General features: G+C 43.7%; 5 protein-coding genes across 18 annotated transcripts; 2 read left to right on the forward strand and 3 right to left on the reverse strand.

Annotated features, from left to right (window-relative positions):
• Window positions 1–5,337: 5,337 nt before the first annotated feature.
• Window positions 5,338–12,189, forward strand: LOC6548809 (large proline-rich protein BAG6). 12 transcript variants are annotated; one of them, XM_026980609.1, is made up of 3 exons: window positions 5,448–5,575; window positions 5,641–5,731; window positions 11,563–12,189. In XM_026980609.1, the coding sequence occupies exons 1-3, from the start codon at window positions 5,516–5,518 to the stop codon at window positions 11,973–11,975; spliced, it is 564 nt and encodes a 187-aa protein (XP_026836410.1). In that variant the 5' UTR covers window positions 5,448–5,515; the 3' UTR covers window positions 11,976–12,189. The 12 variants fall into 12 exon arrangements, with proteins under 12 accessions (XP_026836415.1, XP_026836410.1, XP_015011696.1 ...); XM_015156210.2 differs by lacking the exons at window positions 5,448–5,575; window positions 5,641–5,731 and adding exons at window positions 5,961–6,075; window positions 6,133–6,196; XM_001975453.3 differs by lacking the exons at window positions 5,448–5,575; window positions 5,641–5,731 and adding exons at window positions 6,223–6,384; window positions 6,441–6,540.
• A 141-nt stretch (window positions 12,190–12,330) lies between these two features.
• LOC6546600 (solute carrier family 35 member F5) lies at window positions 12,331–15,563 on the reverse strand. The gene is made up of 7 exons (XM_001975452.3): window positions 15,279–15,563; window positions 14,411–14,748; window positions 14,210–14,350; window positions 14,100–14,153; window positions 13,438–14,041; window positions 12,967–13,378; window positions 12,331–12,903 (listed from the first exon to the last, which is right to left on the reverse strand). The coding sequence occupies exons 2-7, from the start codon at window positions 14,498–14,500 to the stop codon at window positions 12,855–12,857; spliced, it is 1,350 nt and encodes a 449-aa protein (XP_001975488.1). The 5' UTR covers window positions 14,501–14,748; window positions 15,279–15,563; the 3' UTR covers window positions 12,331–12,854.
• A 306-nt stretch (window positions 15,564–15,869) lies between these two features.
• Window positions 15,870–19,018, reverse strand: LOC6546599 (flotillin-1). 2 transcript variants are annotated; one of them, XM_015156859.2, is made up of 7 exons: window positions 18,684–19,018; window positions 18,325–18,400; window positions 17,699–18,053; window positions 16,839–17,309; window positions 16,626–16,769; window positions 16,399–16,563; window positions 15,870–16,189 (listed from the first exon to the last, which is right to left on the reverse strand). In XM_015156859.2, exons 1-7 carry the CDS (start codon window positions 18,733–18,735, stop codon window positions 16,172–16,174), a joined length of 1,281 nt encoding a protein of 426 aa, XP_015012345.1. In that variant the 5' UTR covers window positions 18,736–19,018; the 3' UTR covers window positions 15,870–16,171. The 2 variants fall into 2 exon arrangements, with proteins under 2 accessions (XP_015012345.1, XP_026835951.1); XM_026980150.1 differs by lacking the exons at window positions 17,699–18,053; window positions 18,325–18,400; window positions 18,684–19,018 and adding an exon at window positions 17,425–17,481.
• Window positions 19,019–19,039: 21 nt separating this feature from the next.
• LOC6546597 lies at window positions 19,040–22,831 on the forward strand. Of its 2 annotated transcripts, XM_001975449.3 has the most exons (3): window positions 19,040–19,109; window positions 21,421–22,734; window positions 22,789–22,831. In XM_001975449.3, the coding sequence occupies exons 1-2, from the start codon at window positions 19,086–19,088 to the stop codon at window positions 22,663–22,665; spliced, it is 1,269 nt and encodes a 422-aa protein (XP_001975485.2). In that variant the 5' UTR covers window positions 19,040–19,085; the 3' UTR covers window positions 22,666–22,734; window positions 22,789–22,831. The 2 variants fall into 2 exon arrangements, with proteins under 2 accessions (XP_001975485.2, XP_026835952.1); XM_026980151.1 differs by lacking the exon at window positions 19,040–19,109 and having other exon boundaries at window positions 21,361–22,734.
• Window positions 19,100–21,088, reverse strand: LOC6546598 (cyclin-dependent kinase 5 homolog). Its single transcript, XM_001975450.3, has 4 exons — window positions 20,796–21,088; window positions 20,542–20,729; window positions 19,956–20,320; window positions 19,100–19,885 (listed from the first exon to the last, which is right to left on the reverse strand). The coding sequence occupies exons 1-4, from the start codon at window positions 20,961–20,963 to the stop codon at window positions 19,722–19,724; spliced, it is 885 nt and encodes a 294-aa protein (XP_001975486.1). The 5' UTR covers window positions 20,964–21,088; the 3' UTR covers window positions 19,100–19,721.
• Window positions 22,832–22,836: the final 5 nt, after the last annotated feature.

Below are 22,836 nucleotides of genomic sequence, written 5' to 3' on the forward strand. Positions count from 1 at the left end.
CATCCATCAGATACACCTAAGTGGCCGTCGAACGGACAGATAGAAGCTGCTCAGATATAGTGTAATTAACATTTTCGCTGTTGATTTTCTCAGCCTTCGTTGCGCATTTTGCATGTTTGCTATTTTCAATACAATAACAACAAAACAGTTGCAGCAGCGCCAGCATCAGCAGCAAATAAAAAAGTAATAAAAATCATTCGCGCCGGTTTCTTCAACGAGGCTGCGACTTCGACTGCGATGCTCCCACAACGAACTTCAGACCACAGAAACGAAACCTGCGCGGCAACTCATCCCATCCCATCTCATCTCATCTCAGCTCATCTGGTCTCGTCTCAAGTCATCTCATCCGCCGAATGAAATGCTAAAAGCTAGCGGCTCACCGACACATTCGGCTAACACACATGTCTGCATTTGTTTGGCTAATATGAATTAATTTACAATACTGCAAACGCCTACAAGTGAGGGGGTGTGAGGAATGGGGGTTGGGGTTTTACTAACGCCTCCGACTGTTGAACTTTTGCGTTTCTGTGCTGCACTTGTAACTGCATCTGTATCTGCCTCTCCATCTGAGCCTGCTGCATCTGCATCTGCATCTGAATCTGAGTCTGCTGCATCTGTATCTCTATTCGGCGCACAGCGTTCAAGCATTTCAATTGCTTGGCGTTCAATGTCTGGACACTGACCGCTTGCATATAGCCGCAGATATCTGGCGTGTCTCTATACGTATATATAAAAATAGATATATATATATAAACGATTTGGCAATGCATGCAAAGAAGCGTAACGCAAAGAAAGTGCAGCAGCAGTAGCAGCTTGTTGTTATGATTGCCGCCGCTCGAATAAGAAAACTGCAAATGTTTGAAGCTAGCGATTTCCAGCCAGGTGATATAACAAGTTCACATAATTTGGTGGCTTTTCTTTTCATTTTTTCCCGCCCCATTCCACATTACATATTTCGCCTGGTAATGCATCAGGACCGACAAACAAATCAAGCAAACCTGCAAACAGCTTCACGATTCGGGGGATAATTGCAGTGGTGGCAGCTAATCAAAATTATTCCCAGGCGGGTGCCGCAATTATAAGGCATAATTAATAAATGTTTTGCCAGATTAGTCAGCGCGAAAGGCTAAGCAAGTTGTACACAGAAAAATATCACTTCCAAAGGTAGTTGAATCACTTAAAATGCTGATTGATTGCTTTTCAATACAATTATATAGATATTACTATTCGATTTTAGTAAAGAATGCTATTTAAAATTGGATTTTTATTATCCAGTGGGCCGGCCTAATGGATAGATAAATACCTCTATATGCATCCTAAATATTTTTCGGGTCGAAGGTATTTCTTTGTTGTTCGGAAAGGTCTTGCCGAAACGAACACCCGAAATGCACCTGTAACTGCAATGTCGCTGACTCCCAACAACGATTGTCCCCTAATAACACGGGTAAAAAATTCATTACACGAACTAACTGGCTATCTGGCTAACTGGGCAACTGCTGGCCATTATGCAAAGTCCAAGTCCATTCCAAGCTTGAGCCCGAGCCCGAGCCCGAGCCCAAGCCCAAGCCCGAGTCCGATCCATTCCATGCCAAAGCCATTCCAAAGCGGCACGTTTCGAGGAAGTTGATTGTCACAAAGCCTCTCATAATCATAACTGTGTTTGCTGCCCCATCAGCAACTACCACAACAATGGTTGTATGCCAGTAACAACGACAACCACGACGGTCAGGTTCATTGGGGGAAATTATAGACATTGCGGCCACTATAAAACTGGAAACAAAAATATTGTAAAACTGAAATCGCACTTGGGCAAGGCCTGGCGAAAAGATTTTGGAAATTATGCACTGCCTATTACCTCGTACTAATGCGCTTTTGTCAGTTTGTTAGATTTTGTGGCTCCACTAATGTTACATTATGAACACTTCAAATGGGAAAATGGAAGACTAAATACACATTAAAGAGCTATTTAAAACATTTCTCTTACTTTAACTTTTCTTCGTGCGGTTTTATGGCAGTCGTACATGTTTCGAAGACCTTAGCAAAATGGTTTTCAGTGCAGCCAGTTTAGTGCTGCAATTCAGAATTGACCAGCGGATTTTGCCACCTAAAAGGAAACCAAACCGAAAAAACTCATAAAAAAAGGAAAGAAAGATAAAATGGTGGAGAAATATTTTGCATGTGTCCACGGTTCACTCTTTTGTTTATTAACTAATTAGCCCCAATGCTTAATGCTCCACATATTTTCCAACCGAGCTGCGAGTGCGTAAGTTTGAGTTATGTCACTCGGTTTTCCCTCTTGCCAATCTCAATCTCCCAGTGCGGGATTTCTCAAGAATTGCGATGTATCTTGATGGAAAAAAGCGAAAGTAAGTAAGTAAGGGCTCGGAAACGCGGATCCATTAGCGTTCTAATAGACACGTCACTCCAGAAGTTCAAGGTTTCGCTCAAAGAGTGGCGAATCGAAATTAATTACATCGAAGTTGTATGGGCGTTGTTTGAGCACTCTATTCATGACTTTGCTGGTCGGGATTAGCAGTTTTAGATTAGCAGTTCGTTTGTGAATGAAACACACGAAAGATTGAGTAATTTGACTGAGTATTTCAAGGGGTTTCTTTGGTTTGAAAAGCAGAGGATCTTAATTAATTGCATTTACTGTCCCTCTAGTTGCGAAATATAATATATTAATATAATTTATATAAAACTGGACACTTAAATGTAAATTTGCATTGCATTTCCTAGTTGTACATATCTTTAAGAGCTCTCCAAAGAGCAACTAACTTTCGACTGTTTTAAAAACATTTGCAGTAGTTCCTCTCGGGAGTTTTGGGAGTTAATTGGCTCGCATTAACCGTGTGCTTAAAGTTATTTAATAGATGATTAAAGACCCAACAACTGACATCACCCGCCAGCATCAACGGGCAATCACACACCCACAATTAGCGGGCAGTCGGCTCCAAAAACCGTTGCGATTAATTCATAGCACATTCACGGCGCCATTAAAATTATAACCATCGTTTACGCCAAGTCCACAATGGCCCAGTACTAGACCATAAAGCCAAACTCCAAAGCCGGAACTCGTCGGCCAGATGATTTGTAAGTTTCTCAACTAGATTGTTTGCCGATTGTTTTCCGTGGCACTCAAAATCAGATCGTATCTGATCAGTGGAAGTTACGTGCTGATACCAAGTCGCTGCATTTTCCGTTTTTGGTGCGGAAGTGACTGTGAACTTGACATTGGGGGGCGTGCCTCGGGCCAAAGAAATGCAAATTTCTGTTCGTTCTCACAGCTCACAAAACAAAAGCGAGACAGTCGAGCGGAAGGAAGTGAAATCGGAACTAAGTTTTAGTCCGAGCTTAACTAGATTAAGTTCATTATATGCAGTATTCATTATCTGATCATTACAGCGCAGGATTATTGAATAAAACCCTGTAAAACTACTTACCAAACTATATTACCAAACGACCAAAATATAGAAAGAGCTGCAATATATTATTCACATTAGTGAGAAACTCCGCGTAGGTAAATCGATCAAAACGAAACAACCTTACCACCAGACTCGAAATGAACATATTTGGTTTTCGAGTGTACAAGCTGGTGCGTAATTCAATTGAAATCAATTGCAATGCCTCCGCTAACAAATTACCAATCCACGCCAACCCAGACATCAAGTGGCAACAAAGGAACAACCATTGTAAAAGACGATTGATAAAAAACCCAACAGCGAAGACCCAAAACCGAGCAAGCCAAATCCGCTTGTGTCCAATTGTTGCGCACTTGAAGCATGAAGCGTGCCCGTGGAGCAGCCACCTGATGGCGGTGGACCCCAGCTCCGATGGATGAGCTCCTTCGCCACGGACCGACCAATTGGGCATGGCTGGCTGCATTGGCGGTCCCACGGAGCGCCACAAAAGAAATGCTGACGCGCTCTTGGACTTGGGGGCTGCGAGTGGGCATGGTGTAGCCAGGTATTTTGATCGGGGCATGGATGGGAGGTGGAGGCCACAACACTCTACTCCGATTTGGAGCTGATTCGGGGCTGGCGGGCTCATTAATTTCGGCTCAAGGCATCGAAAAACGTTGTTTTTTAACTTTACGAAAACTTGCTCGTTCCGTTGGCGATTTGTAACAATAAAGTACTTGAAGTGCAGACTCGAGATAAAATTAAAGCGAGCACACAAAATTAAATTCGCAATTTTGTTACCATTTCCATTTCCATTGTGTTGGGTGCAGCTGGGAGTCGGACGAGTATGTCCGAGGGCAAGATCTACCCTCCGCGGACACTCCCAGGCCAACTATTAATTATCACAATTCAGCAAAGTCTGTTTGTTTTCAGGTCCGACCGCCCTATAATTACCCCAGCGTTCGCTTTAATTGCCTCAGATTTATTAAATGGGTCAGTCGCAGTTGGCAGTTGGGGTTTTTTTTAGTTTTTTCTTCATTTTTTTGGGTCTCTTTGCTGGCGTGAACTTGAAAATTGAAATTGAAATTGTTGTGCGCTGACCAGTCGAGTACAATGCAAGGGTATACAGAGATCATGTCTGTGTTTTTAGCTGGGAGGGTTCGGCATTTCAGTTTTGGTGGGAGAGTTCCCATTTTGCACGCCAAGTGGATGGGTTCGGGACAACAAACCTATTTCACCACTCTGGTTATCTGGGTGCCATCGTGTTAGTAAGTAATACACTCGATTGCTACTACTCTATTTCAAGGTCTCGCAATCAAGGCGATAATATTGCGGCTCTAGGAGAAAGAAATGCCGTTTTATGGATCCCCCTAATCTAGATCCCCATTCTTGGAAATTGCTTACTTTAATATCAGTACCAGGGCTTCGTAATTACACAAAGGACTTGTGCATATTTGAAACCTTTATTCGTAGTTAAACAAAGGATTTATGTATATCTATATCTCTATATCTATATATGTAGTACTCGTATATATTTTTGTAATTTGTATGACTTCAAAGCAGCCCTTTAAATAAAATTAAACACATATTAGAGAAATAAAATGTATAACAGAAGGGCACTCCCAGATCGGCCTTAACATATTATTATTATTATTATTATTTTGACCGATAAAGATTAATCGGTCGTATAGGCAGACTGATTAGGGAGAGTGACCACCTTCCATTGGGAAACTCGAGGTACGACCTGGAGAATGTGCTTTCAGTTGGCTTTCCGCACTCATCAAATTTGGTACAAGTAGGACAAGATGACTTTGGCCGCTTTTATTACCATGATCTGCTTGGCCACATGCATATTCATCAAGGTAAGTTGAGGCACATGAATGGCTAGATTAGTTCAGTATACAAATTTAAACACAAATTTCGCTTACAGGTTGCCTGTGCGGTGGCGACAAGGCGATCCCGCAGAGGTAAGTGCGCTTCGCTTCGTTACGAAAAGCGGCAATACGATGATAAGATATGGATTATGGCCAATCGAGTTGGGGGTCCGAAATCGGAGGGTTTCGATAGCTAGTCAGTTGTCACAAAGCACTTGTTCCACGAGGAGTGCCAAAGTCATGGGTGCAGGGCTAAGTTCGTTTTCCGTGGTGCTTCTGGTCATCATTCTCATTTTACTCGTGAGTAGCTGACGCCCTAACCCGAAGTAAGCACTACAGGATATCCGTTTCCCTATCCCAACCAGTTCCTTTCGAATGCCTACCGCAAGGCCAAGAGGGCTGGCCAGAGCCGCGATTACAGGGCTAGATCGGAGAGGACCACCGACCCACGAAATGGTGAGCGGGAGCTGTATGAGTTCACAAATAGGCTTAGAGACACATTTGATAACTAACTCGTAACTGGTCGCACATGCCAGCTTTATTGCCTCTGGCTATAATTAGCTCTGATTTGCTTATCTGATAACCCAGCAGAATTACCCAAGCTGTCAGGTTGATGCAACGCTGACTTTATCTCTGTTTATCGAAATAGCTTTATCACAATTTTCCCGGGTCTTATTTTGGTGTTCCCGTGGTTCTCGGCTCATTTGTTGCTACACATTGCCCAGACCCGGTTCAAAATGGATCTCGTCGAGGTGTATTACTTCATATCCTTCATTCTGATATTCCTTATTCTGATTAGGGTGAGTGTGGCTGGTTTATCCTCCTCGAGAACACTGCCTAATTGCACATTTATCAAGGCCTACATCTGTCCCCATCACAAGTGGAAGTGCGTCTGCTGCCTGCAATATAGGCACGAGTCTGGTGAGTTTATCCAAGTAACTCCGCTTCTATTAGTCAAATCGTCCAAATTACTATGTGGGAAGCTATTGTTTTTTGATCAAAATCATCAGCTAGTCGAAAATTGTAATCCCTATTAGTTGGGTCCAATGTATGCAGGGGTCTGGTTCTTTGGATTTATAGTGATCGTTGTCGTATTGCTAGTCGCTCGGGTAGGTTGAAACCTCAACGTTGATAGATACTTTAGTCAAATCACCCCAATCCCAAGGAGTGCTATCTGTTCATCAAGTTGAAGATCGACGACTGGAATATGCGGGTATATGCCCGACTTTTGCGCCATGAGATGATGTTGCGCCTGGCCATGGAAGGTAAGATCCAGGCTTTTAATGCTATATAACTTTGCAAAAGAAAGCTGCAAAAGCTCTGCCGATAAGATAATGCTTGTTATTCGATGGGGGTTCTCATAGATATGGGCCAACAACTTGAATCGCATTCCACGTCGATTTTCTTATACCAACAGTCTTGTTTAATCCATTGTAGACCCGAAATGGAAGCGATCGACACATTGTACATTTCGCTATTTTGCTTCCTGATGCTTGCTGTGAGTTTGCACTTTCAAAATCAGGAATATAACCTTAGTATTCCATCACTGGAGACACTAGAAATATGAACGTTTCTTAGAGAACATTTTTCTGAAAGTTGCAGTGTCTTCTAGTTTCTAAGAATCCTTTGAATTTCAAAGGCATTCCAATTGATTGAGATCTGTTTTTGTTAATATATAATCCCGTGTCTAGATAAATGTATCTCAAGGTGCGTAAGTCTGGTGGTTGGAAATCAAAAATTAGCGTAATAACTAAAGCACTCATATCTCTGGTTTTTTCGTTATTATTATTGAGGAAAGATAAACCTTAAAGGCTAAATATGCTTATAATGAATATTCTTTTCTGACGAAGTGCAGTTCAAAAGCCAAGTATGCTTTACTCAAGAGTTATATTCCTGATTTTGATGGATAGCTTATGATTTAATCACCGTCTTTCTCCCAATAGTTGTGCTACAAGAGCAGAAAGAACATCAGTTCCGGGGAATACGATACCGAGAGCATTTCGGCAGGGGGCGTTTCCCCAGGTGCGTAAGTCCCTGTTTGGCGATTGAGACCACCGATTGCGTTGGGTGTGCGTGTGTATGCCTAGTTTTAATCGCAATATTATATGTCGATTGATAAGGTTGTGCGCGATTTGGTTTTGTTTGGTGATTAGGCTGTTAGCAATGAGTGGCGTTGCCATTGCCATTTTAGCAAGGTTTCTTGTGCGCGGCGAACGGTGGTAAATCGGTGGTGGAGTTGTCTGTTCTGGACATCCTGTATTAAGTTCTCAGCTTGATAATGCCTTATTACGCTTTTATGATGATTGGCTGGTTCCTCATAATCTCAATTATATCTATACTGATTCGAGTAAGTTGTCATGTGATTGATCACGACATTGAAAGCTCTGCCCCACCTCAACCGTACCACATTGACCTTTTAGGCCTGTTGTCTGTGCGCCACGCAGAAGACTCCTAGACCAGCCACCACCAGTGGGCGTGGTCCAGGTCGAGGTCGAGGTCCTGGTCCTGGTCCTGGGGAGAATCCACCAAGCCGACAGCCCGTGAGGGTGCTGCAGAGCTATAGAATCGATCAGTCAGGAGTAACCCTAAGCACAGGTGAGCAGCCATTAGTCACACGCTTTTCCCGATAAGGTTATCTTTGGTGCCTCCCTTATCGATGGGTTCGGTTGCTCGGTTAGATTCGAAAATGTTCGACAGTAGCGTTAATTTATTCAGATGTACGGTCGCAGCTCGTTCATTTAGATACTCGTACATCCATTCCGCAAAATGGGCGATCAGTTTCGCTGGTGTGAGTTCGGTGTCCTGCTGCTCTTCTTCCTGCTGATTTTATACTTTTCCATCAGTGTGAGTTTGAGTTCTTGGCCTAAGCAGTTGCTACCAATGCCAATGGAAGTGAATCCGCCAGATAATTGCAGAGATGTGTGGCCCAGAAGCGCCGAAGGAGACTGCCAGTTAGCCCGCCCTTGAGCAGATTCGTTTCCTCGTGTCCCTCGTCGCCGGGATTGAGTAGTCGTCTCAGTTGGACACCAGGTGAGCAGCTCAGGTGGTCCGCAGTGATTTGTGGCATTCACATTGGTGGCGCAAATGTTCTTCCGCCCTTTAAATTGTGTTCCTTTGTTTGGCTACAAATCAATCGCTATGAATTAATTACAAATCGTGTTATGTTCGCGGCTCTACGCATGGCTACGTCAATGCTTTAGAATGTTTATCCACCATAATGCGTTGTAAGACATAAGAAAGAAACTTTTTGGTTATTATTTACAGGTAAAAAGAATATACTTAAATATTTATTTATTATTATTTGTTGGGAATAGGCCATTTTTAAAGCCTAAACCGATTTATTAACCGGTTTTTACTGAATTGCAATATCCTTCTTCTCTTATCCATCTTTCTCTTACACGCTATCTTTTCGATTTCTTAGCTAAGGCAAGATAGTTTTTCTTTAAGTATACAAGCTACAGATAAAAATTTAATTAAATCTTATCAACTCGAATTCGTTAAATAACACAAAATTTGGTAATCAGACTAGTTGTTGCACTGCAAGAAAATTACAAATGCTTATAACAGAGGTTTTCCAAACGATCCATATAATATTTTGAAAGCGCCTATTGAACTTTTATCTAGAACTTTTGATATTATGTGACATTTCGCTTGCCTAATTAGTTTCGCGACTTTCGCAAGTCACGTGCCCGGCTGACATTATCCGAAGCGCAATTATGCGCATATCTGTCAGATGGAGATACTTTTACAGCTCGCACACAGATAATAGAACGAGAGAACCAGAGTGAGACTGAGCAAGAGTGGCGGCCTATCTTATCGGACTTTGTGCGCCGAGCGCTTATCACATGGCCCTTGACACACCTGTCCGCCGCTCCCCCGATCCGCGCTCTTGTTTTTCCAGTCGGCGATAACTCTTGGCCAAAAGCTAGCGACGCGCCATGATATGACAGTTGGCCTAAGACCTTTTCATGGAGCGAATGCCTAGGACGGTGCTTACATATCCACGGGGAAATACCGCATTCTTCGACCACACAATGTCGAATATTCCGCCCTACTTGGTGTTCTTCTTCCTGGCCTTCGTTTCCTGTGCCGTCACCTTCTGCTGCCTGAGATTCTGCATTTGGGTGTGCTTCGAGGCCAGGGATTCCAGGAGACGCAGCCGCAGACGCAGACGCGGACATGGTACGCTTCAGTCAAAACAAGACAAAATTGACTTACTTTCGGTGGCTATCGGAGGGTATTTTTATATATACGATACTTGGCCAATCAGATGGGTTCCTTGGCCCAGATAAGATTAGCTCCAAATTCGCTCTGCAGAGTTCTCAGTTTTAGCTCGCCATTCAGGTGATTCGATTGTGTGGCTGTTTTTCTGGCGACGATTGACAAAATGGATTTTTTTTTATTCTATGTGGGGCTCTTCTTTATCTTCTTCCTGATCATGCCCATGGTCTATTTCGCTCTTCAGGTGACTGTCCACAAAATTTGTTGATCCTGTCCCTCGCCTAACTCGAACTTTTGTTGGTTAATGTCGTTATTAACCATATACTAATGTTAGGCGAGGGATACAATATTCCCCTTAATGGTTCACTGATGTTCCTTGATATTCCCCCGCAAGTTTATTCTATGGATTATTCTGACCAAGTGCTGTGGAACCAATCCTCGAGGATTTCAAGATCCGGTCGGACGTCGACGTCGACGACAACGTCAGCGTCAGCGACAGCCTTCTGGTATGTATTGATGCATTGAAATGCCTTTGATGGCTGGATGTATTGACGGTTTGATATATGTATTGAGGAACTGATATGCTATGACAAGCAGTCATAGAGTGTGTGTGGGTGGGTTTAATGATCAAGTGCTTCCATAAATCGATAAAGCCTGGAGTGTTTTTTTGTGGACTTTTGTGATAAGCTGAATTCGCCTTGCCAATATTTCAAATCATTTTCTGGGGGGTCAGTCTTCTGAAGAGCTCGTTGCAAAATGGACCTCCTGTCCGCTATCTTTACACGCCTGCTGATCATCATCGTGGTCTATGCAGTCCTACAGGTGATTCTCAGACCCAGCAGTTCCCATCGACGATGATTGGTAATCAAGTTCTGTTCTTATTCTCCCAAGTTCGCTTTTGTTTGGATCTTAAAACGCACCTGCTTTAGACGACGTAAGTTGCACTGCCTTTGGTTTGTGTGTGCAAACCGGACCGTATATATGGTATATCTGATATATGGAGTAACATTTATGGGGCATTGCCAACAAAACATGGCGGACAATCTAATCTTGGGCGACTAATCAATTGCGTGCCGAACGGCAAACTATGGGTAATACTACGGTCTACAAAGCGCAGTTGGCAGCTGTAGTTCAGCATTGATTCCTGCTCCGCGTCGTTCTAAGTCTCATGATGCACGGATCGGAATCCACACTGGATTGGGGCAGCGGCTTCGGCCTGCATATAGCCATCTACTTGGCCCTGGTGTTCTTATTTTTCTGCCTGCTCCCGCTGGCCTGCTACTACATCCGCGTGGAGAGCCAAACTCTGGCCAAGATCTGCCAGCCGCGATGTCGACGTCAGCAGAGGATTCCAGAGCACCATCGTCAGCGATACGACATTGAAATTGGTAACGTGTGCCAATCCGATAGTGGGCAGGAAGCCTATCTAATCGGTTAGGTTGCGACGATTATTTTTTGGCCAGTCTTCGAGAATCGCGGAATGAGTCTGACAGCTAATCTGAGCGTGGCGCTGGGCTTTGTGTTTGCCATATTCGTGGTGGCCCAGCTGATATACGTATGTAGTTAAACCTGGCAGCCAAGCTGAGCTGATCTCACTTGGCAGAACGTCAGAACAGGCAGAAATTATGGAGCCAATAACTGATTTATCTATTTGTTAGCTGGCAAAGCGCATGCACGACTCAATGGCTCGAAATCGTCACCAGATACAAGCTGGTATGGAACATTCCCATTTGGGTCACACTGGGAGAAATACTACCTAACTATATCAGAAACCAGTCAATCAGATTAATTGTGTAGATTGTGTAGGGCAGTGTTTCCAATCAACGAATAACAAAGTATTCGAATGGGTTAATGAAACTGCATAACCTTACATATGTGTATATTTTTTAACTACACACTTCAGATTAAATTTTGTGGTTCCCAAAACTACTCCCCTTTAAACGACATTACCCAAAAATCAGTATGACCTCATCAAGTAATCTCTTTAATGAAATTCTTATCATTCGGCTAAGTTATGTATTTAAATTTAACATTTTACTCACATATTTTCCTTGAAACTTTTGCAGGCCGAAATAGACTCAACGACCCGGAGGATCCATCCTCGAACCACTATGGCGACATATTCTTCATTGAGCCCGGCAGCGTGGAGGCCAACCGCATCCGCGATCAACTGGAAAAGGATGAGAAGGATCTGCCCAGCTACGACGAGGTGATGCGCATGTGCAACCTGACCACCCCCACAGCAGCGGCGGCTGGAATGCCTCTTCCCCAATCGCCCCTCGGCGAACCCGGTCCCATTGGAATTGCGGCACTGCCGGCTCCACCGTACTCGGAGACAGATCCGCATGCCGCACCCGCCGGAGGAGCCACTGTCATCGCGATGGAATCGATGGAGCCATCCACCTCCCGCGCGGCACAGATACCACCCAGCAGCTCCGGATCGGGTCCTCCTGCTCCATTGCCAACGACAACGGTGTGATCCGTCAGAACTATGGAGAAATGGAACTGAAGCATTTGCCGTGCCACTCTGGGCCACACAGATGCCACTTTGTGTGCGCTTTCAGTATAGAAATGAACTTGTGTGATCTTATTGCGTACATAACTATTTAAGTTCTAGAGATTAGGAGTCGCATACTGTAAATACATATTTTTAGGACATAGGATGAAAATTAAAGTGAGTTATTTAATTGAAATAATTGCCGTTTTCCTTTGGGGAAGTTCATCGAAATTAGGTGTCAATATTAGTTAAAATATAGTTTTCCTAAATTAAAAAAAATCTATAAGCCGCGAAACACAAAATTTTCTGTAATCAACAAAAAGTTGGTAATGCTTTTAGATAATCTAGCCGATTTACCAATGATTCATCACTGATTGGCTATACACCTCAGCAATTTGTATAGCTTACGGTAGACAATTTGTATTTATTGTAATAAGTTATCAATATGTGTATATGTTTTCTTATTTTCATATTGTATTGAGAAGTCAACAATTATACAGCTAAGCGCATTGTGAATACCTAGGAAATAAATTATAGGTGGAGTTCAGCAAAATGTTGTAGACTATCACATAGATAAACGGTATTCGTGGGATATAAAGCTATTTACAGAGAATAAATACACTTGTAAGATTATAATAAATAGTTGTACGTAAGTTCGCAACACAATAATATCCAACGAAAAATGCACAAATGAGAAACACAAATCAGGGCAGAGGAGAAATTGTGCAGGGCTTGTCCCAATAAGATTTAAGAACGATTCGAAACGAACTCGTAAACAGCCAAGTTTTAGATTGCATTGCAATGAGCAACATTCAAAGGTTGTAGAAGCCCGATTTTTAAAAAACGCCTCCGATCGTTTCTTTAATCGCTGTTGCTTATCAGCGACTCCTGTTGTTCGTCATCGTTGACCCTAGGTGAGAAATTATGTTTAAACATAATTTAGTTGTTCATGTTGGCAGAATACAAGACTCACCTAACAATGCTTGGCTTATGGCACCGGCAGACTTTTCTATACACAATCCTAAATAGCTTCATCAGGGGATCGGAATCGTCGTTCCGCATCAATAGCGAAACGAACACCAGGGCCACAAAGATGGGTATCGAGCCCATGTAGAACATGGACGAATACGGTTTGTTCTTCAGCAGGACATCAAACAGGATGGCTAGCGGAATCTGTAGCGACATGGCCAGCGTGCCAATCAGTGAGGAGGTCAAAAAGCAGCCCCACAGCCAAAGGGCTTCCGACAGCACAGTGCCAATTAATCCGTTCAGAAACAGAAGCGCAAACTGCCCTTGACTGGGCAGCTCAAAGGTTTCTATTTTGGTGAAGTGGAGAATGAAGAATATTGGCCATAATAGCAGCATATTCCATAGACCGACAAAACCTGAATGGGAGGCAGTAGATAAGCAACCAACAAATTCTGAGTTCAACAATTTTACTCACCGAAGAACAATGGTATATCAACCTTCTCCTCCGTATCGCTTTTTCGCTTCACGAAAACCAGATAGGCAGCATAGAAGAAAGCGCTGAAAAGGGCTAAGAGGACGCCTCTGGTCATCTTTGTATCGTGGAGGTCGTTCATGGTGATGGTCACCACACCGCCAATGTTCATAGCCACCGCAATCACCTTGGTAATGGTCAGCTTGTCACCTGTTGCCGAGGGAAACACGGCTGCCAGGCAGATAATGAAGAATGAGGATGTTGAGCTAACCAGTGTTATCATGGCCGCCTCGTCCATTTCTAGGGCCAACTGAAAGAAGTAATTGGCCGCAAACCAGAGCAGACAAAAGAGTAGCGCCGTCTTTGCCGTTTTGTGGTGGGTCTTTTGCCGCCTAATCCTCAAGCTGGCGGCATACGAAAGCCTCGCCATCAAGGCATCGGTGGCTTCGTGGGCGGACATCTCTCTGACCTCGGCCATCTTGCTGAAGCGCACACTCCTTACACTGGAATCATCGCTTTCGGTGCCCGATATGGAGTTTGAGGTGCCATTGGCTGTGGCTCCTGCACCTAAATGGGGCGATCTGATGGGCACATAGGTTGGGTCTCCCTAGTAGGAATAAAAATGGGTAAAATCTGCTTCCCCATATTATTGTACGTTTGCCTACCAAAACAGCCTGATTGGAGTAATAGTTCTCGTCGTCTGCATTCTGCTCCATCATCTAAGGGTAGAAAAATCATTTAGTACGGTTTACAGTTGAGATATCTAATATCTCACAGCATAGTTTCCATTTTGTCGCTCGCAGGACTCTTTCCAGGGAGCCAGGATACCGATGACTAGTAGGTAAATGCTGAACATGGAGGTTTTGAAGTATGTGCAGAAGAAGGGCTTGTCAAAATTGGCCTCATTGTACAGGAACTGGAAGAGTAAAACAAGGATTAAACCGATTTTTCAATTTATGAAGAGCGAAATTCTCACCTTTGTCAGCTCACTGGAAGAGACCCAAACCACATCGACTAGTACCAGTATTGATATGCCCAACAGGAGTCTTTGCGTGCGACCTAGCATGTTTTTTCTCCTGTTTTTCGAATGTTTTCCAAACGAACTTAGCTTCTTTATCCGCTACTTGGAGGATGTCTTTCTCCTTCGGTTATCTGTTGGCAAATAACTATTTACGCTTGTGCCGCCAGTGTTTCAGTTTCATTTTTGCGGTGTCTTTGGGTTTTGTTTTCCGAAAGTGATAAAAGGTCCGTCGCCAGCAGAATTAAATCTGAATTTCGAACAGATAAACCTTGGACTTTACGTAGTCATTTCAGCTAGAATGGAAGAATGATAAAAAGTGTGTGAGTGCATGGAGTTGGTAAGGAACTGCATTTATTGATTTTTTTTGGACGAGTGGGTGCGGCATTAGTCAAGGCGCAAATTACTATTTAACACGTTTGTATCGAATCGCTTGTGTCAGGTAGTAGCAGTTAGATTAACAAAGCCATCCGTCAATTAACATCTGATTCAGCAAATATCTCCATCCAATTAGGGATTATCGCCGATCGTGGTGATCGCTTAAGTGTAAACAAATTAGCCAGATTTCAGGGGGACTGACTGATAAGATATGTGGCTTGGAAAACCAATTGTTTGGTAGGTAAATAAGAATACATTCGCCGAAGGAGTAGAGGGGGAGGGGCGGTGTGGGTGGCAGCTTGTTGATAACAGGCCAAAAACAAAATCAATAAACACAGCCAGCGATATGGAGGCTGAAAAATTCAGCAAGTCTACTGGTCATCCCTAAATTCTGTTGTTATGCTTGGCAGTTTTTTAATTTCTGCCGTTTTTTACCACTCGTTTTTACCTCTTTTGAAGGCGGAACTCCTTCCCAGTGCCGCAAATGTTTTCTATGTTTCTTGTTCAGCGAAAACAATTCTCTTTGTTTTTTATTCACTTAGATTTGTCTTAACTTAAGCGGGAAGTTAACTTAACTCTCATGTTACACTCTCCGGAGTAATGTGCGTTATAATACTGATATTCTGATTATGATTTTTTATCCGCACAGCTGGACAGAGCTGTTATTAGAGGTGGCACAACACAAGGCCCAATCGAAACTATCGATGTTTCCAATTCTATAGAGCGCATCGATTATTTCTTCCACTATGTGTTGTGAAGGCGCCCAATGTACTTATATTAAAAGGTGGCAGCGCAGGTGCGGGATGGGATTCCATTGAAAAGAGTGGCAATATGGATCGAACCGCCAAAACCATTGGTATTTAAAAAATTTCAGCCTTTATAATATTCGAAGCAATAATTACTGAGTTTAACCAGTTAAGCAACTAAAATTCGTCCCTTATAAGTTGATACACGCAGCTTACACGAGGTCCTGCTTAAGTTTCACGTTTCCAATATTTGCTCACATTGATGTCTAAGGAAAATTCCAATAAAAACTCAATTTGTTGATCCAAGGAAGAATATTTATTCCACGCTTTGTGCAATACACTTATATAAATACATTATACATGTAATACAAAATATTTTTGCTCCTCTCTGAGTGTGTGTGTAAAACATGTTGCAAAATTTGTCGGGTTAGCACAAAGATTCAATAATATATTAATTATAAAGAAATTTAAATGCGTTCGATTTCAGTTTTGAAGTATTCGATCGTTCAAGATTGCGTTATTTCTTTTTTTGTTTTCTTTTTTTATTTTTGAAGAGTACATAATTTTGTGTTTTTGGTATTCTTTTGGGTACTTTTTAGCCAGCATGCACAGACTGAAATGAAGAGAAGGAAACGTAAAGTGAATCGAAAACAGGGAATCAATATCGCAAAACAAGGCTCAAATCAAACGAAGGTAGCAAACGAAAGCCGCGTCCTCTTGTCTACAAAGTCTTTTGATTGCCATTTGTTTTGGTTTCGATTGGGTCGTCATTCTTCACCTCGACGAGCTCCGAAGTTAGATAAATTCAGAATTGGAACGTACCCGAGCAATGTCCACGCCGGTTATGTTCTTGACCAGCTCTGGCACTTTGTTGACGATCGAGAGAACCTCGCCGGTCAGTTTGGCAGCACCGATATCGCCAGTTCCGCTGGACACCATCGTGATCTTCTTAGCCTGCGATAGTGGAGCAGCCACCTCGGCGGCCACCTGCGAATAAGATTCAACATAGACTCAATTATACAATCTCCTAATCTAACTTTTGTCCCTACCTTTGGCAGTGTGTCCAGGAGCATCTCCACCATGGCAGCCTCGCGGTACTCGCGGTAGGCCTCTGCCTTCATGGCCATCTGCTCGGCCTCTGCTTTAGCCTTGGCCGCAATGGCAAAGGCCTCCGCCTCACCACGGATCCTGATCTGTTGCGAAGAAAGGGAGATGCATAAGTTGGTCATAGTCTATGAGCTAATATTCAGATGGTATCTAACCGATTCGGCCTCCGCCTCGGCCTCCATGACCACGCGCTGCTTGTTGGCCTCGGCCAACTTCTCGATGCGGAACTTCTCTGCCTCGGCCGGTCGGCGAATGGTGGCCTCCAGCTCTTGCTCGCGGCGCATGATCTCCTGCTCCTGGACGGCAATCTCCTGTGTGCGCTCGATCACCTTCACCTGCATCTGCTCCTCCTTGATGCGCTGCTTGGTCTTGGCCGCCTGCAACTCGTAGGCCATCTCGGCCTCGGCCTTTTTGGTCTGCACTTCCACATCGTAGGCGGCCTTCTTCAGCTCGAAGTCGCGCTGCGCCTTGGCAATATCGGTGTCGTTTAGAAACCGTGCGGCCATGCGCTGCTCCTCAGCAATGGCCTCCTTAATGTGGGCCTCAGCGCGGGCCTCAGCCTCGCCAATGCGGGCATCACGCTTCACCTCCGCCGTGCGTGCCATACCCAATGACCGCAGGTAGCCCTGAAAAAGCGAATTGGGAGCGGGGTGTTAGTATCCCGAGGGTCACAATAGGAGCAGAACATAATGGACGTGTCCCAATGATTCCACACACAGGCGGTTGAGCGGGCATACGCACCTTTGAGTCGCCCTACAGAGCATCCATGTGGACATGCAAGAAATATATATATTCACATATATACAAGAGGTTATTCGATAAAGGGGAGCTTTAAGCCGGTGCACAGTGATGGGATGAAGGTACAAAAAGACTTGGTAAATTAAATAAACAACAAACTATATCTTCGTAGCAAGACTACCATCTAGTAAAATACAGAATTCATTCCCATCACTGCTGATGATTGGGTTAGTTGTGCGGGGATTGTGATTAGAACTAATCGCTTGGAGCTACGCACCTCCTCATCGCGCAAATCCTTGATGGTGTAGGAAACCACGGTTATTCCCATGTTGGCCAAATCGCTGGAGGCCACCTCAAACACCTGCTTGCTGAACTTCTTGCGGTCCTTGTAGATCTCCTCCACGGTCATCGAACCCATAATAGCGCGCTGATGTCCCTCCAGGGTGACCAAGGCGATGTGGTTGATCTCTGCCTCTGATTTGCCCAAGAACTGCTCGCAGGCGGTCAGCAGCATGTCCTCGTTCTGACCCTGGACCTTCACCTGTGCAATGCCCGTCACTGAGATTGGAACTCCTTGGCTGGTGTACACGCAAGGACTCTCCACCTGCAGGGTCATCGTGTTCAACGAAATTCTGTAGAAGATTAGGCGACATTAAACATCTGATGACTTGTAATCTTAAGGCAGGGATTCAAATATTAAGCCACAACCATTAACTGATGCTTAAACATTAATTTCTTTTCATAATACGGAATTATTGATAATTTAGAAGCTTTTCACTTCAATGGATTTGGATAAACCGAATTCGTGCGAATAACATTTTATGTGAATGCCCGCGCTTTTAAGCGTTTTCATAACCTGTGGCTTTACGTAGGAACCTCTGGTCTAAGCCGGTCGATACTCACCGCTGAACTTGCTGACCCACTGGCCAAACGAATGCTCGGCCTCCCGGCACCAAAAGCGGCTTCATATAGCAGCACCCTGCGCAGAAAACAAACAAAAAACACTTTGTTTACAAAACATTGCAGCATTTGGATTACAGCATCGCAACGCCGTTCGAATGCGCACGCACGGCTTCGGACTGCCGCATATTCTGCTTCTTTCCCTGTTAACCCCACAACAACATTTGCGGTACACAAAAATCGATAGTGACGTCACTCGGGGTGGGGTGTATGTGTGTGTGTGCGTGCCAATTTATTTTCACTGACATATTTAATTAATAGATTTGACATTATTTTGTGCACTAAAAGGACGTGTGATTTACCAGAGACAACTAGAGCCTCATTGGGGCCGCAGGTCACAAATCCCCAAGTCATTTCCGTATCACTTGTTCGTTATTTGTTCCCGAGAATCGGTTGCTGCTGATAACACAGCCGTTTGTTTTATCTGCGTAGTTAACACAGTTTTTGTTTTATTAACTATGTAGCGAATTATCCGATCCACAGGTAGCGTCGTTTATCCGTCTAATAATACGTATAAAAGAATTTCCGAGCTACTCGCTCTACTTAAAATTCAAAAGTCCGACCGGTTCGGCTAGCAATTCGTACAACAATAAAAGAATCTCTCAATCTGTAAAGTTCTCAATTTTCCGACTCGCGAGTGCGCAGAACGACTTTAACCCTTATTGAGTGCCGGGGGTTGAGTCGACCACTTCAAAATATCCATCATGCTGCGACGACGTAGTGCTGCGGTAAGTGTCTTTATTGGTTTAAAAATCTAGGTTACAACTCAATTTTTTGATTCTAATTTACTTAATGACGCATGTCAATCAGAAAGATCGGAATTCTTAGGAATCCACAACGAATTTTATCAGAAGAACTTCGGTACTCTTGTCCTACTCATTAAATTTGGAAACCATATGCATTGCCTAGTAAACAGAAACTAGGATTTCAAATATTTCTTGCACCTTCACGCAAACAGTAGATATCGTCTGGGAATTTGAACATTTTTTCGGATCTTATCGATATACTCAACAAAAACATATTTAAAAATAAAACGATTTTACTGAATCAATTAGTGTTTTAAAGATAAAGATTAATTTGGCAGCTAAAATGGCTATATTAGGTGTCACATTGGTAGAGATTGTCAACAATCAAACCGCTTTTGCTTTGGTAAATAATACAAACGAAACTATAAAAACATTTTATCTTAGCCTATTATCGACCTCTACTGCATGGACATACATATATAATTAAACGATCTGTGGAGACTGCGCACATGCCTTGCTGGACAAGGTCTTGGGTTTGGGCTTAAGTCTTATCGAAGATCGTGAAAACAGGGGCTTGTTTAGAACCATCCGACCTCAGTGGCCCGATGAACTGCTGTCCGTGAAGTAGGGATGCTGCATCGCTGCCTCCGCGCTAATTCGCTGATTTGGTCGGCAGATGAGCAGCTTTTGCAGCAGGTCGCGTCCTTTGGAGTTTAGCCTAGGTACCAGTTGACTCCACGAGGTGATGGCCGGAAAGGCTATAACGTAAACAGGGTTTTCATATTAGTGGCATATAATAATGGCGCTAGATGGCTCTGGAGGCCTTACATGGAAGCGCCACGTAGTCGGAGAGGTGCGAAACGCCTGGCCAGGAGTCTTCGTTGGGGGTGCCCAGCACTCGGAAGATCTTCATCAGCTGGTCGAGCACGTCAGAGCCAGGGAACAACGGTCGCCCAGCGTCCGCCAGCTCGGCCAAAATGCATCCAGCCGACCACATGTCTATGCTGGTTGTGTACAGCTTGGCTCCAAACAGGACATCGGGTGGTCGGTACCATAGGGTCACCACCTCCGCGGAGTAGCACTTGACGGGGATGCCAAAGGCTCTAGCCAGACCAAAGTCAGCCAGCTTCAGTTCGCCGTTTTTGTTGATCAGCAGGTTCTGTGGTTTCAGATCGCGATGCAGGACATTATGGCTGAAATAGGATAATGCAGTGTAAGTTAAGTCGGAATTTCGTCTGATGGGCAGTGGTATCTGCTATCTGTGACCTCAGTGCTCTAAAAAGGACATAATAGGTCTTGTGGGAGCCAAAGGATTTCTAGGCATTACTCCAACTCTCCACAAATTAAGGTGATTCCAAGGTGACAAGAGACAAGATAGCATCTATTACACATATGTATGTATGGATAGGTATACCTGTGGCAGAAGGCCAGACCGCGGAGCAGCTGGAGCATAAAGCTCCGGCAGACGGCCATGTCGATCTCCCCGTTGAGGCTGTCAAAGTACTTCTTGAGGTCCTGGTCGCAGTGCTCGAAGACCAGGGTGAGTTTCTTGTCCGAGTGCAGGACGTCTATGAGGCGCACAATGTTCTTGTGCTTCAGCTCCTGCGGATGGGAATGTGCCAAGATTTAGTTTCCACTCTGAAATCACTCCCTGCTCGTCCGCCTTACCTTCAGCAGGCAGATCTCCCGGAGGGCGGAACTGGGCACACCCTCGTCGTCCTCGTCCAGTCGCACCCGTTTCAGGGCCACTATTTCCATGGTGTCGCGGTTGCGGCCCTTGAACACCGTGCCATAGGTGCCCTCCCCGATCTTCTCCATTTTATCGTACTTCTGCATCTTGGTTTTGGTGTCGATTTTATGCGTTGAGATGCAAAACTCCGGGGATTATTATTTTTGCAGTTTGTTTTTGCTGGCCAGCGATTCGTGCGCCTAACAGCACACTGTTAACAGCCCACAGCACGCGTGACTAACCATCAGTGCAGCTGACGTTGGCTGTCACCAAAAATACCAAAATGTTACAGATTTAACTAAAAAAATTTTGAAAAACTGTTTTTAAATGTTGGAATTGTTTAATTGGGGAACCTAGGAAACCCGACATTAGCTAAAACATACAAAAATAGATCAGCCTAATATGCATTGAACTCAAGCTATTACAATGCAACAGTGTAGCAGTCATACATAGATAAAAGTTGTTTAATTTAACAAATTATTGATATGTACATATGAACATAGGTCTTAATGAAACACATAAAACTAATAAATGTTTACAAACGATTTCTTTTACTCTTTGCAGAATACCAAGTTTGGTTTGCTACGCCTGCCCGATGATGTTCTTATTATAATTCTAAGTTATCTCGACTTAAGGACTCAGCTAAAACTGAAACACTTGCATTTGCGGTTTAAAAGATTAATGCCGCATGTCTGGCGTTCTTATAACAAATCTGCACTTATATCCTTGATTGAAATGCAGCTGAGCGACAAGGATCTGCGTTTCTTTCTGGAAAGTACTCAACAAACCCTCAGTACCCTACGTTTTAAAATGAATAAAAGATCAAACTTCGAACTCCTTACTAGCTACAGTTTTCCAAATCTTAAGGATTTTCGCTTCTCAACGCATTCGTTTACGTTGAACGATGCGGACTTGCCTAAAATGTTGAAGACTTTTCCAAATCTGACAACTTTCAGCCCACATGGAAAGTTTACTGGCAAAACCTTTGAAGAATTTGTGTTTCTCGAGCACCTCACGGTCTCCTACTGCAGCAAACTCGAAGTCACCAACTTGATACAGATCCTGAAAACCAGAAATATAAAATCCCTCAAGCTGGGAATCTTTGATTTTAACCAGATCTCGAATATAAAACTGCCCTGGGAAGGGATTAGAAATCTGGAGTTCTTGCAGTGCTACCGCGAGGAAATGTTGATGTGGTTTCTACCGAAACTGGAACATCTTACACACTTGAAGAAGCTATTTCTGTGTGGTCACGTTAGCTACAGCGATCTGAGACAGATGCTCTTATCTGCCAAGAAGCCCACCATTGATATGATCGAAGTAAACCAATTTACATCCCTCAATGATGAAACTCGCGGCCTAAATCTGACAGTTAAGATCCTCAAAGTTTCCAATTATGGCATGTCAGCATGTGCACATATCAGCATTAATGTCAAGGAATTGTATATGCGAAATTCGGTTTGTGTGTACGAATGGGAGTTTGATGCTTTAATACAAAACCTTAAAACACACGAGACTCTGGGCCTATCCCGCTGCACTTTTGGATTCAAGGAGTTCACATTCGATGCAGAGAAATTGGCGGAAAACCGTACCACAATACTCAATATTTATGTGGATCAAAACAGGTGTCGCCCTAATATAGTAACGTATTCACGGTATATATCTCCGCATGATGACGTTCCCATGATCTGGAGAGTGCAAGGGGAACATAGGCTTTTCAAGCTGCACTTCGAGCACCCAAAAATCACTTTTAACTCCGATCCCATTTCAATTTACTTTGATTCGAGTGCCAATGATCTAGTTGGTTGAATAAGGTCTAATTTGATTGGACGATCCCAGCTCTCTGACCGATCTCAGTGAATAACTATTGGAAGATTGGTGAGGTTATTGAAAATATCCTTTACATATTTGCTGATCCTTAGTGGCTTCCAGGAGTTCTTCAATGCAGGCCGACCAAGAAGCTGCAGAGGATTGGGGTTG

This window comes from Drosophila erecta, unplaced genomic scaffold, assembly GCF_003286155.1.
Source record: "Drosophila erecta strain 14021-0224.00,06,07 unplaced genomic scaffold, DereRS2 tig00000092-arrow-pilon, whole genome shotgun sequence".
NCBI classification, from domain to species: Eukaryota; Metazoa; Arthropoda; class Insecta; order Diptera; family Drosophilidae; genus Drosophila; species Drosophila erecta.

What these genes read in the sequence shown, in the direction of transcription:
- LOC6546599 (XM_015156859.2), bottom strand. Translation starts at nt 18,735, where the DNA reads ATGACTTGGGGATTTGTGACCTGCGGCCCCAATGAGGCTCTAGTTGTC. An exon ending in AGGATTTGCGCGATGAGGAG is followed by an intron (nt 17,310 to 17,698) that starts GTGCGTAGCTCC and finishes TCGCTTTTTCAG; the next exon opens with GGCTACCTGCGGTCATTGGG. An exon ending in TCCTGGACACACTGCCAAAG is followed by an intron (nt 16,564 to 16,625) that starts GTAGGGACAAAA and finishes TCTTATTCGCAG; the next exon opens with GTGGCCGCCGAGGTGGCTGC.
- LOC6546600 (XM_001975452.3), bottom strand. Translation starts at nt 14,500, where the DNA reads ATGCTAGGTCGCACGCAAAGACTCCTGTTGGGCATATCAATACTGGTA. An exon ending in GACAAAATGGAAACTATGCT is followed by an intron (nt 14,154 to 14,209) that starts GTGAGATATTAG and finishes TTCTACCCTTAG; the next exon opens with ATGATGGAGCAGAATGCAGA. An exon ending in TGATATACCATTGTTCTTCG is followed by an intron (nt 13,379 to 13,437) that starts GTGAGTAAAATT and finishes CCTCCCATTCAG; the next exon opens with GTTTTGTCGGTCTATGGAAT.
- LOC6548809 (XM_026980606.1), top strand. Translation starts at nt 10,665, where the DNA reads ATGATGCACGGATCGGAATCCACACTGGATTGGGGCAGCGGCTTCGGC. An exon ending in GCGATACGACATTGAAATTG is followed by an intron (nt 10,885 to 11,562) that starts GTAACGTGTGCC and finishes AAACTTTTGCAG; the next exon opens with GCCGAAATAGACTCAACGAC.
- LOC6546597 (XM_026980151.1), top strand. Translation starts at nt 21,388, where the DNA reads ATGTTTACAAACGATTTCTTTTACTCTTTGCAGAATACCAAGTTTGGT.
- LOC6546598 (XM_001975450.3), bottom strand. Translation starts at nt 20,963, where the DNA reads ATGCAGAAGTACGATAAAATGGAGAAGATCGGGGAGGGCACCTATGGC. An exon ending in GGGAGATCTGCCTGCTGAAG is followed by an intron (nt 20,730 to 20,795) that starts GTAAGGCGGACG and finishes TCCCATCCGCAG; the next exon opens with GAGCTGAAGCACAAGAACAT. An exon ending in GGTCTGGCCTTCTGCCACAG is followed by an intron (nt 20,321 to 20,541) that starts GTATACCTATCC and finishes ATCCTATTTCAG; the next exon opens with CCATAATGTCCTGCATCGCG.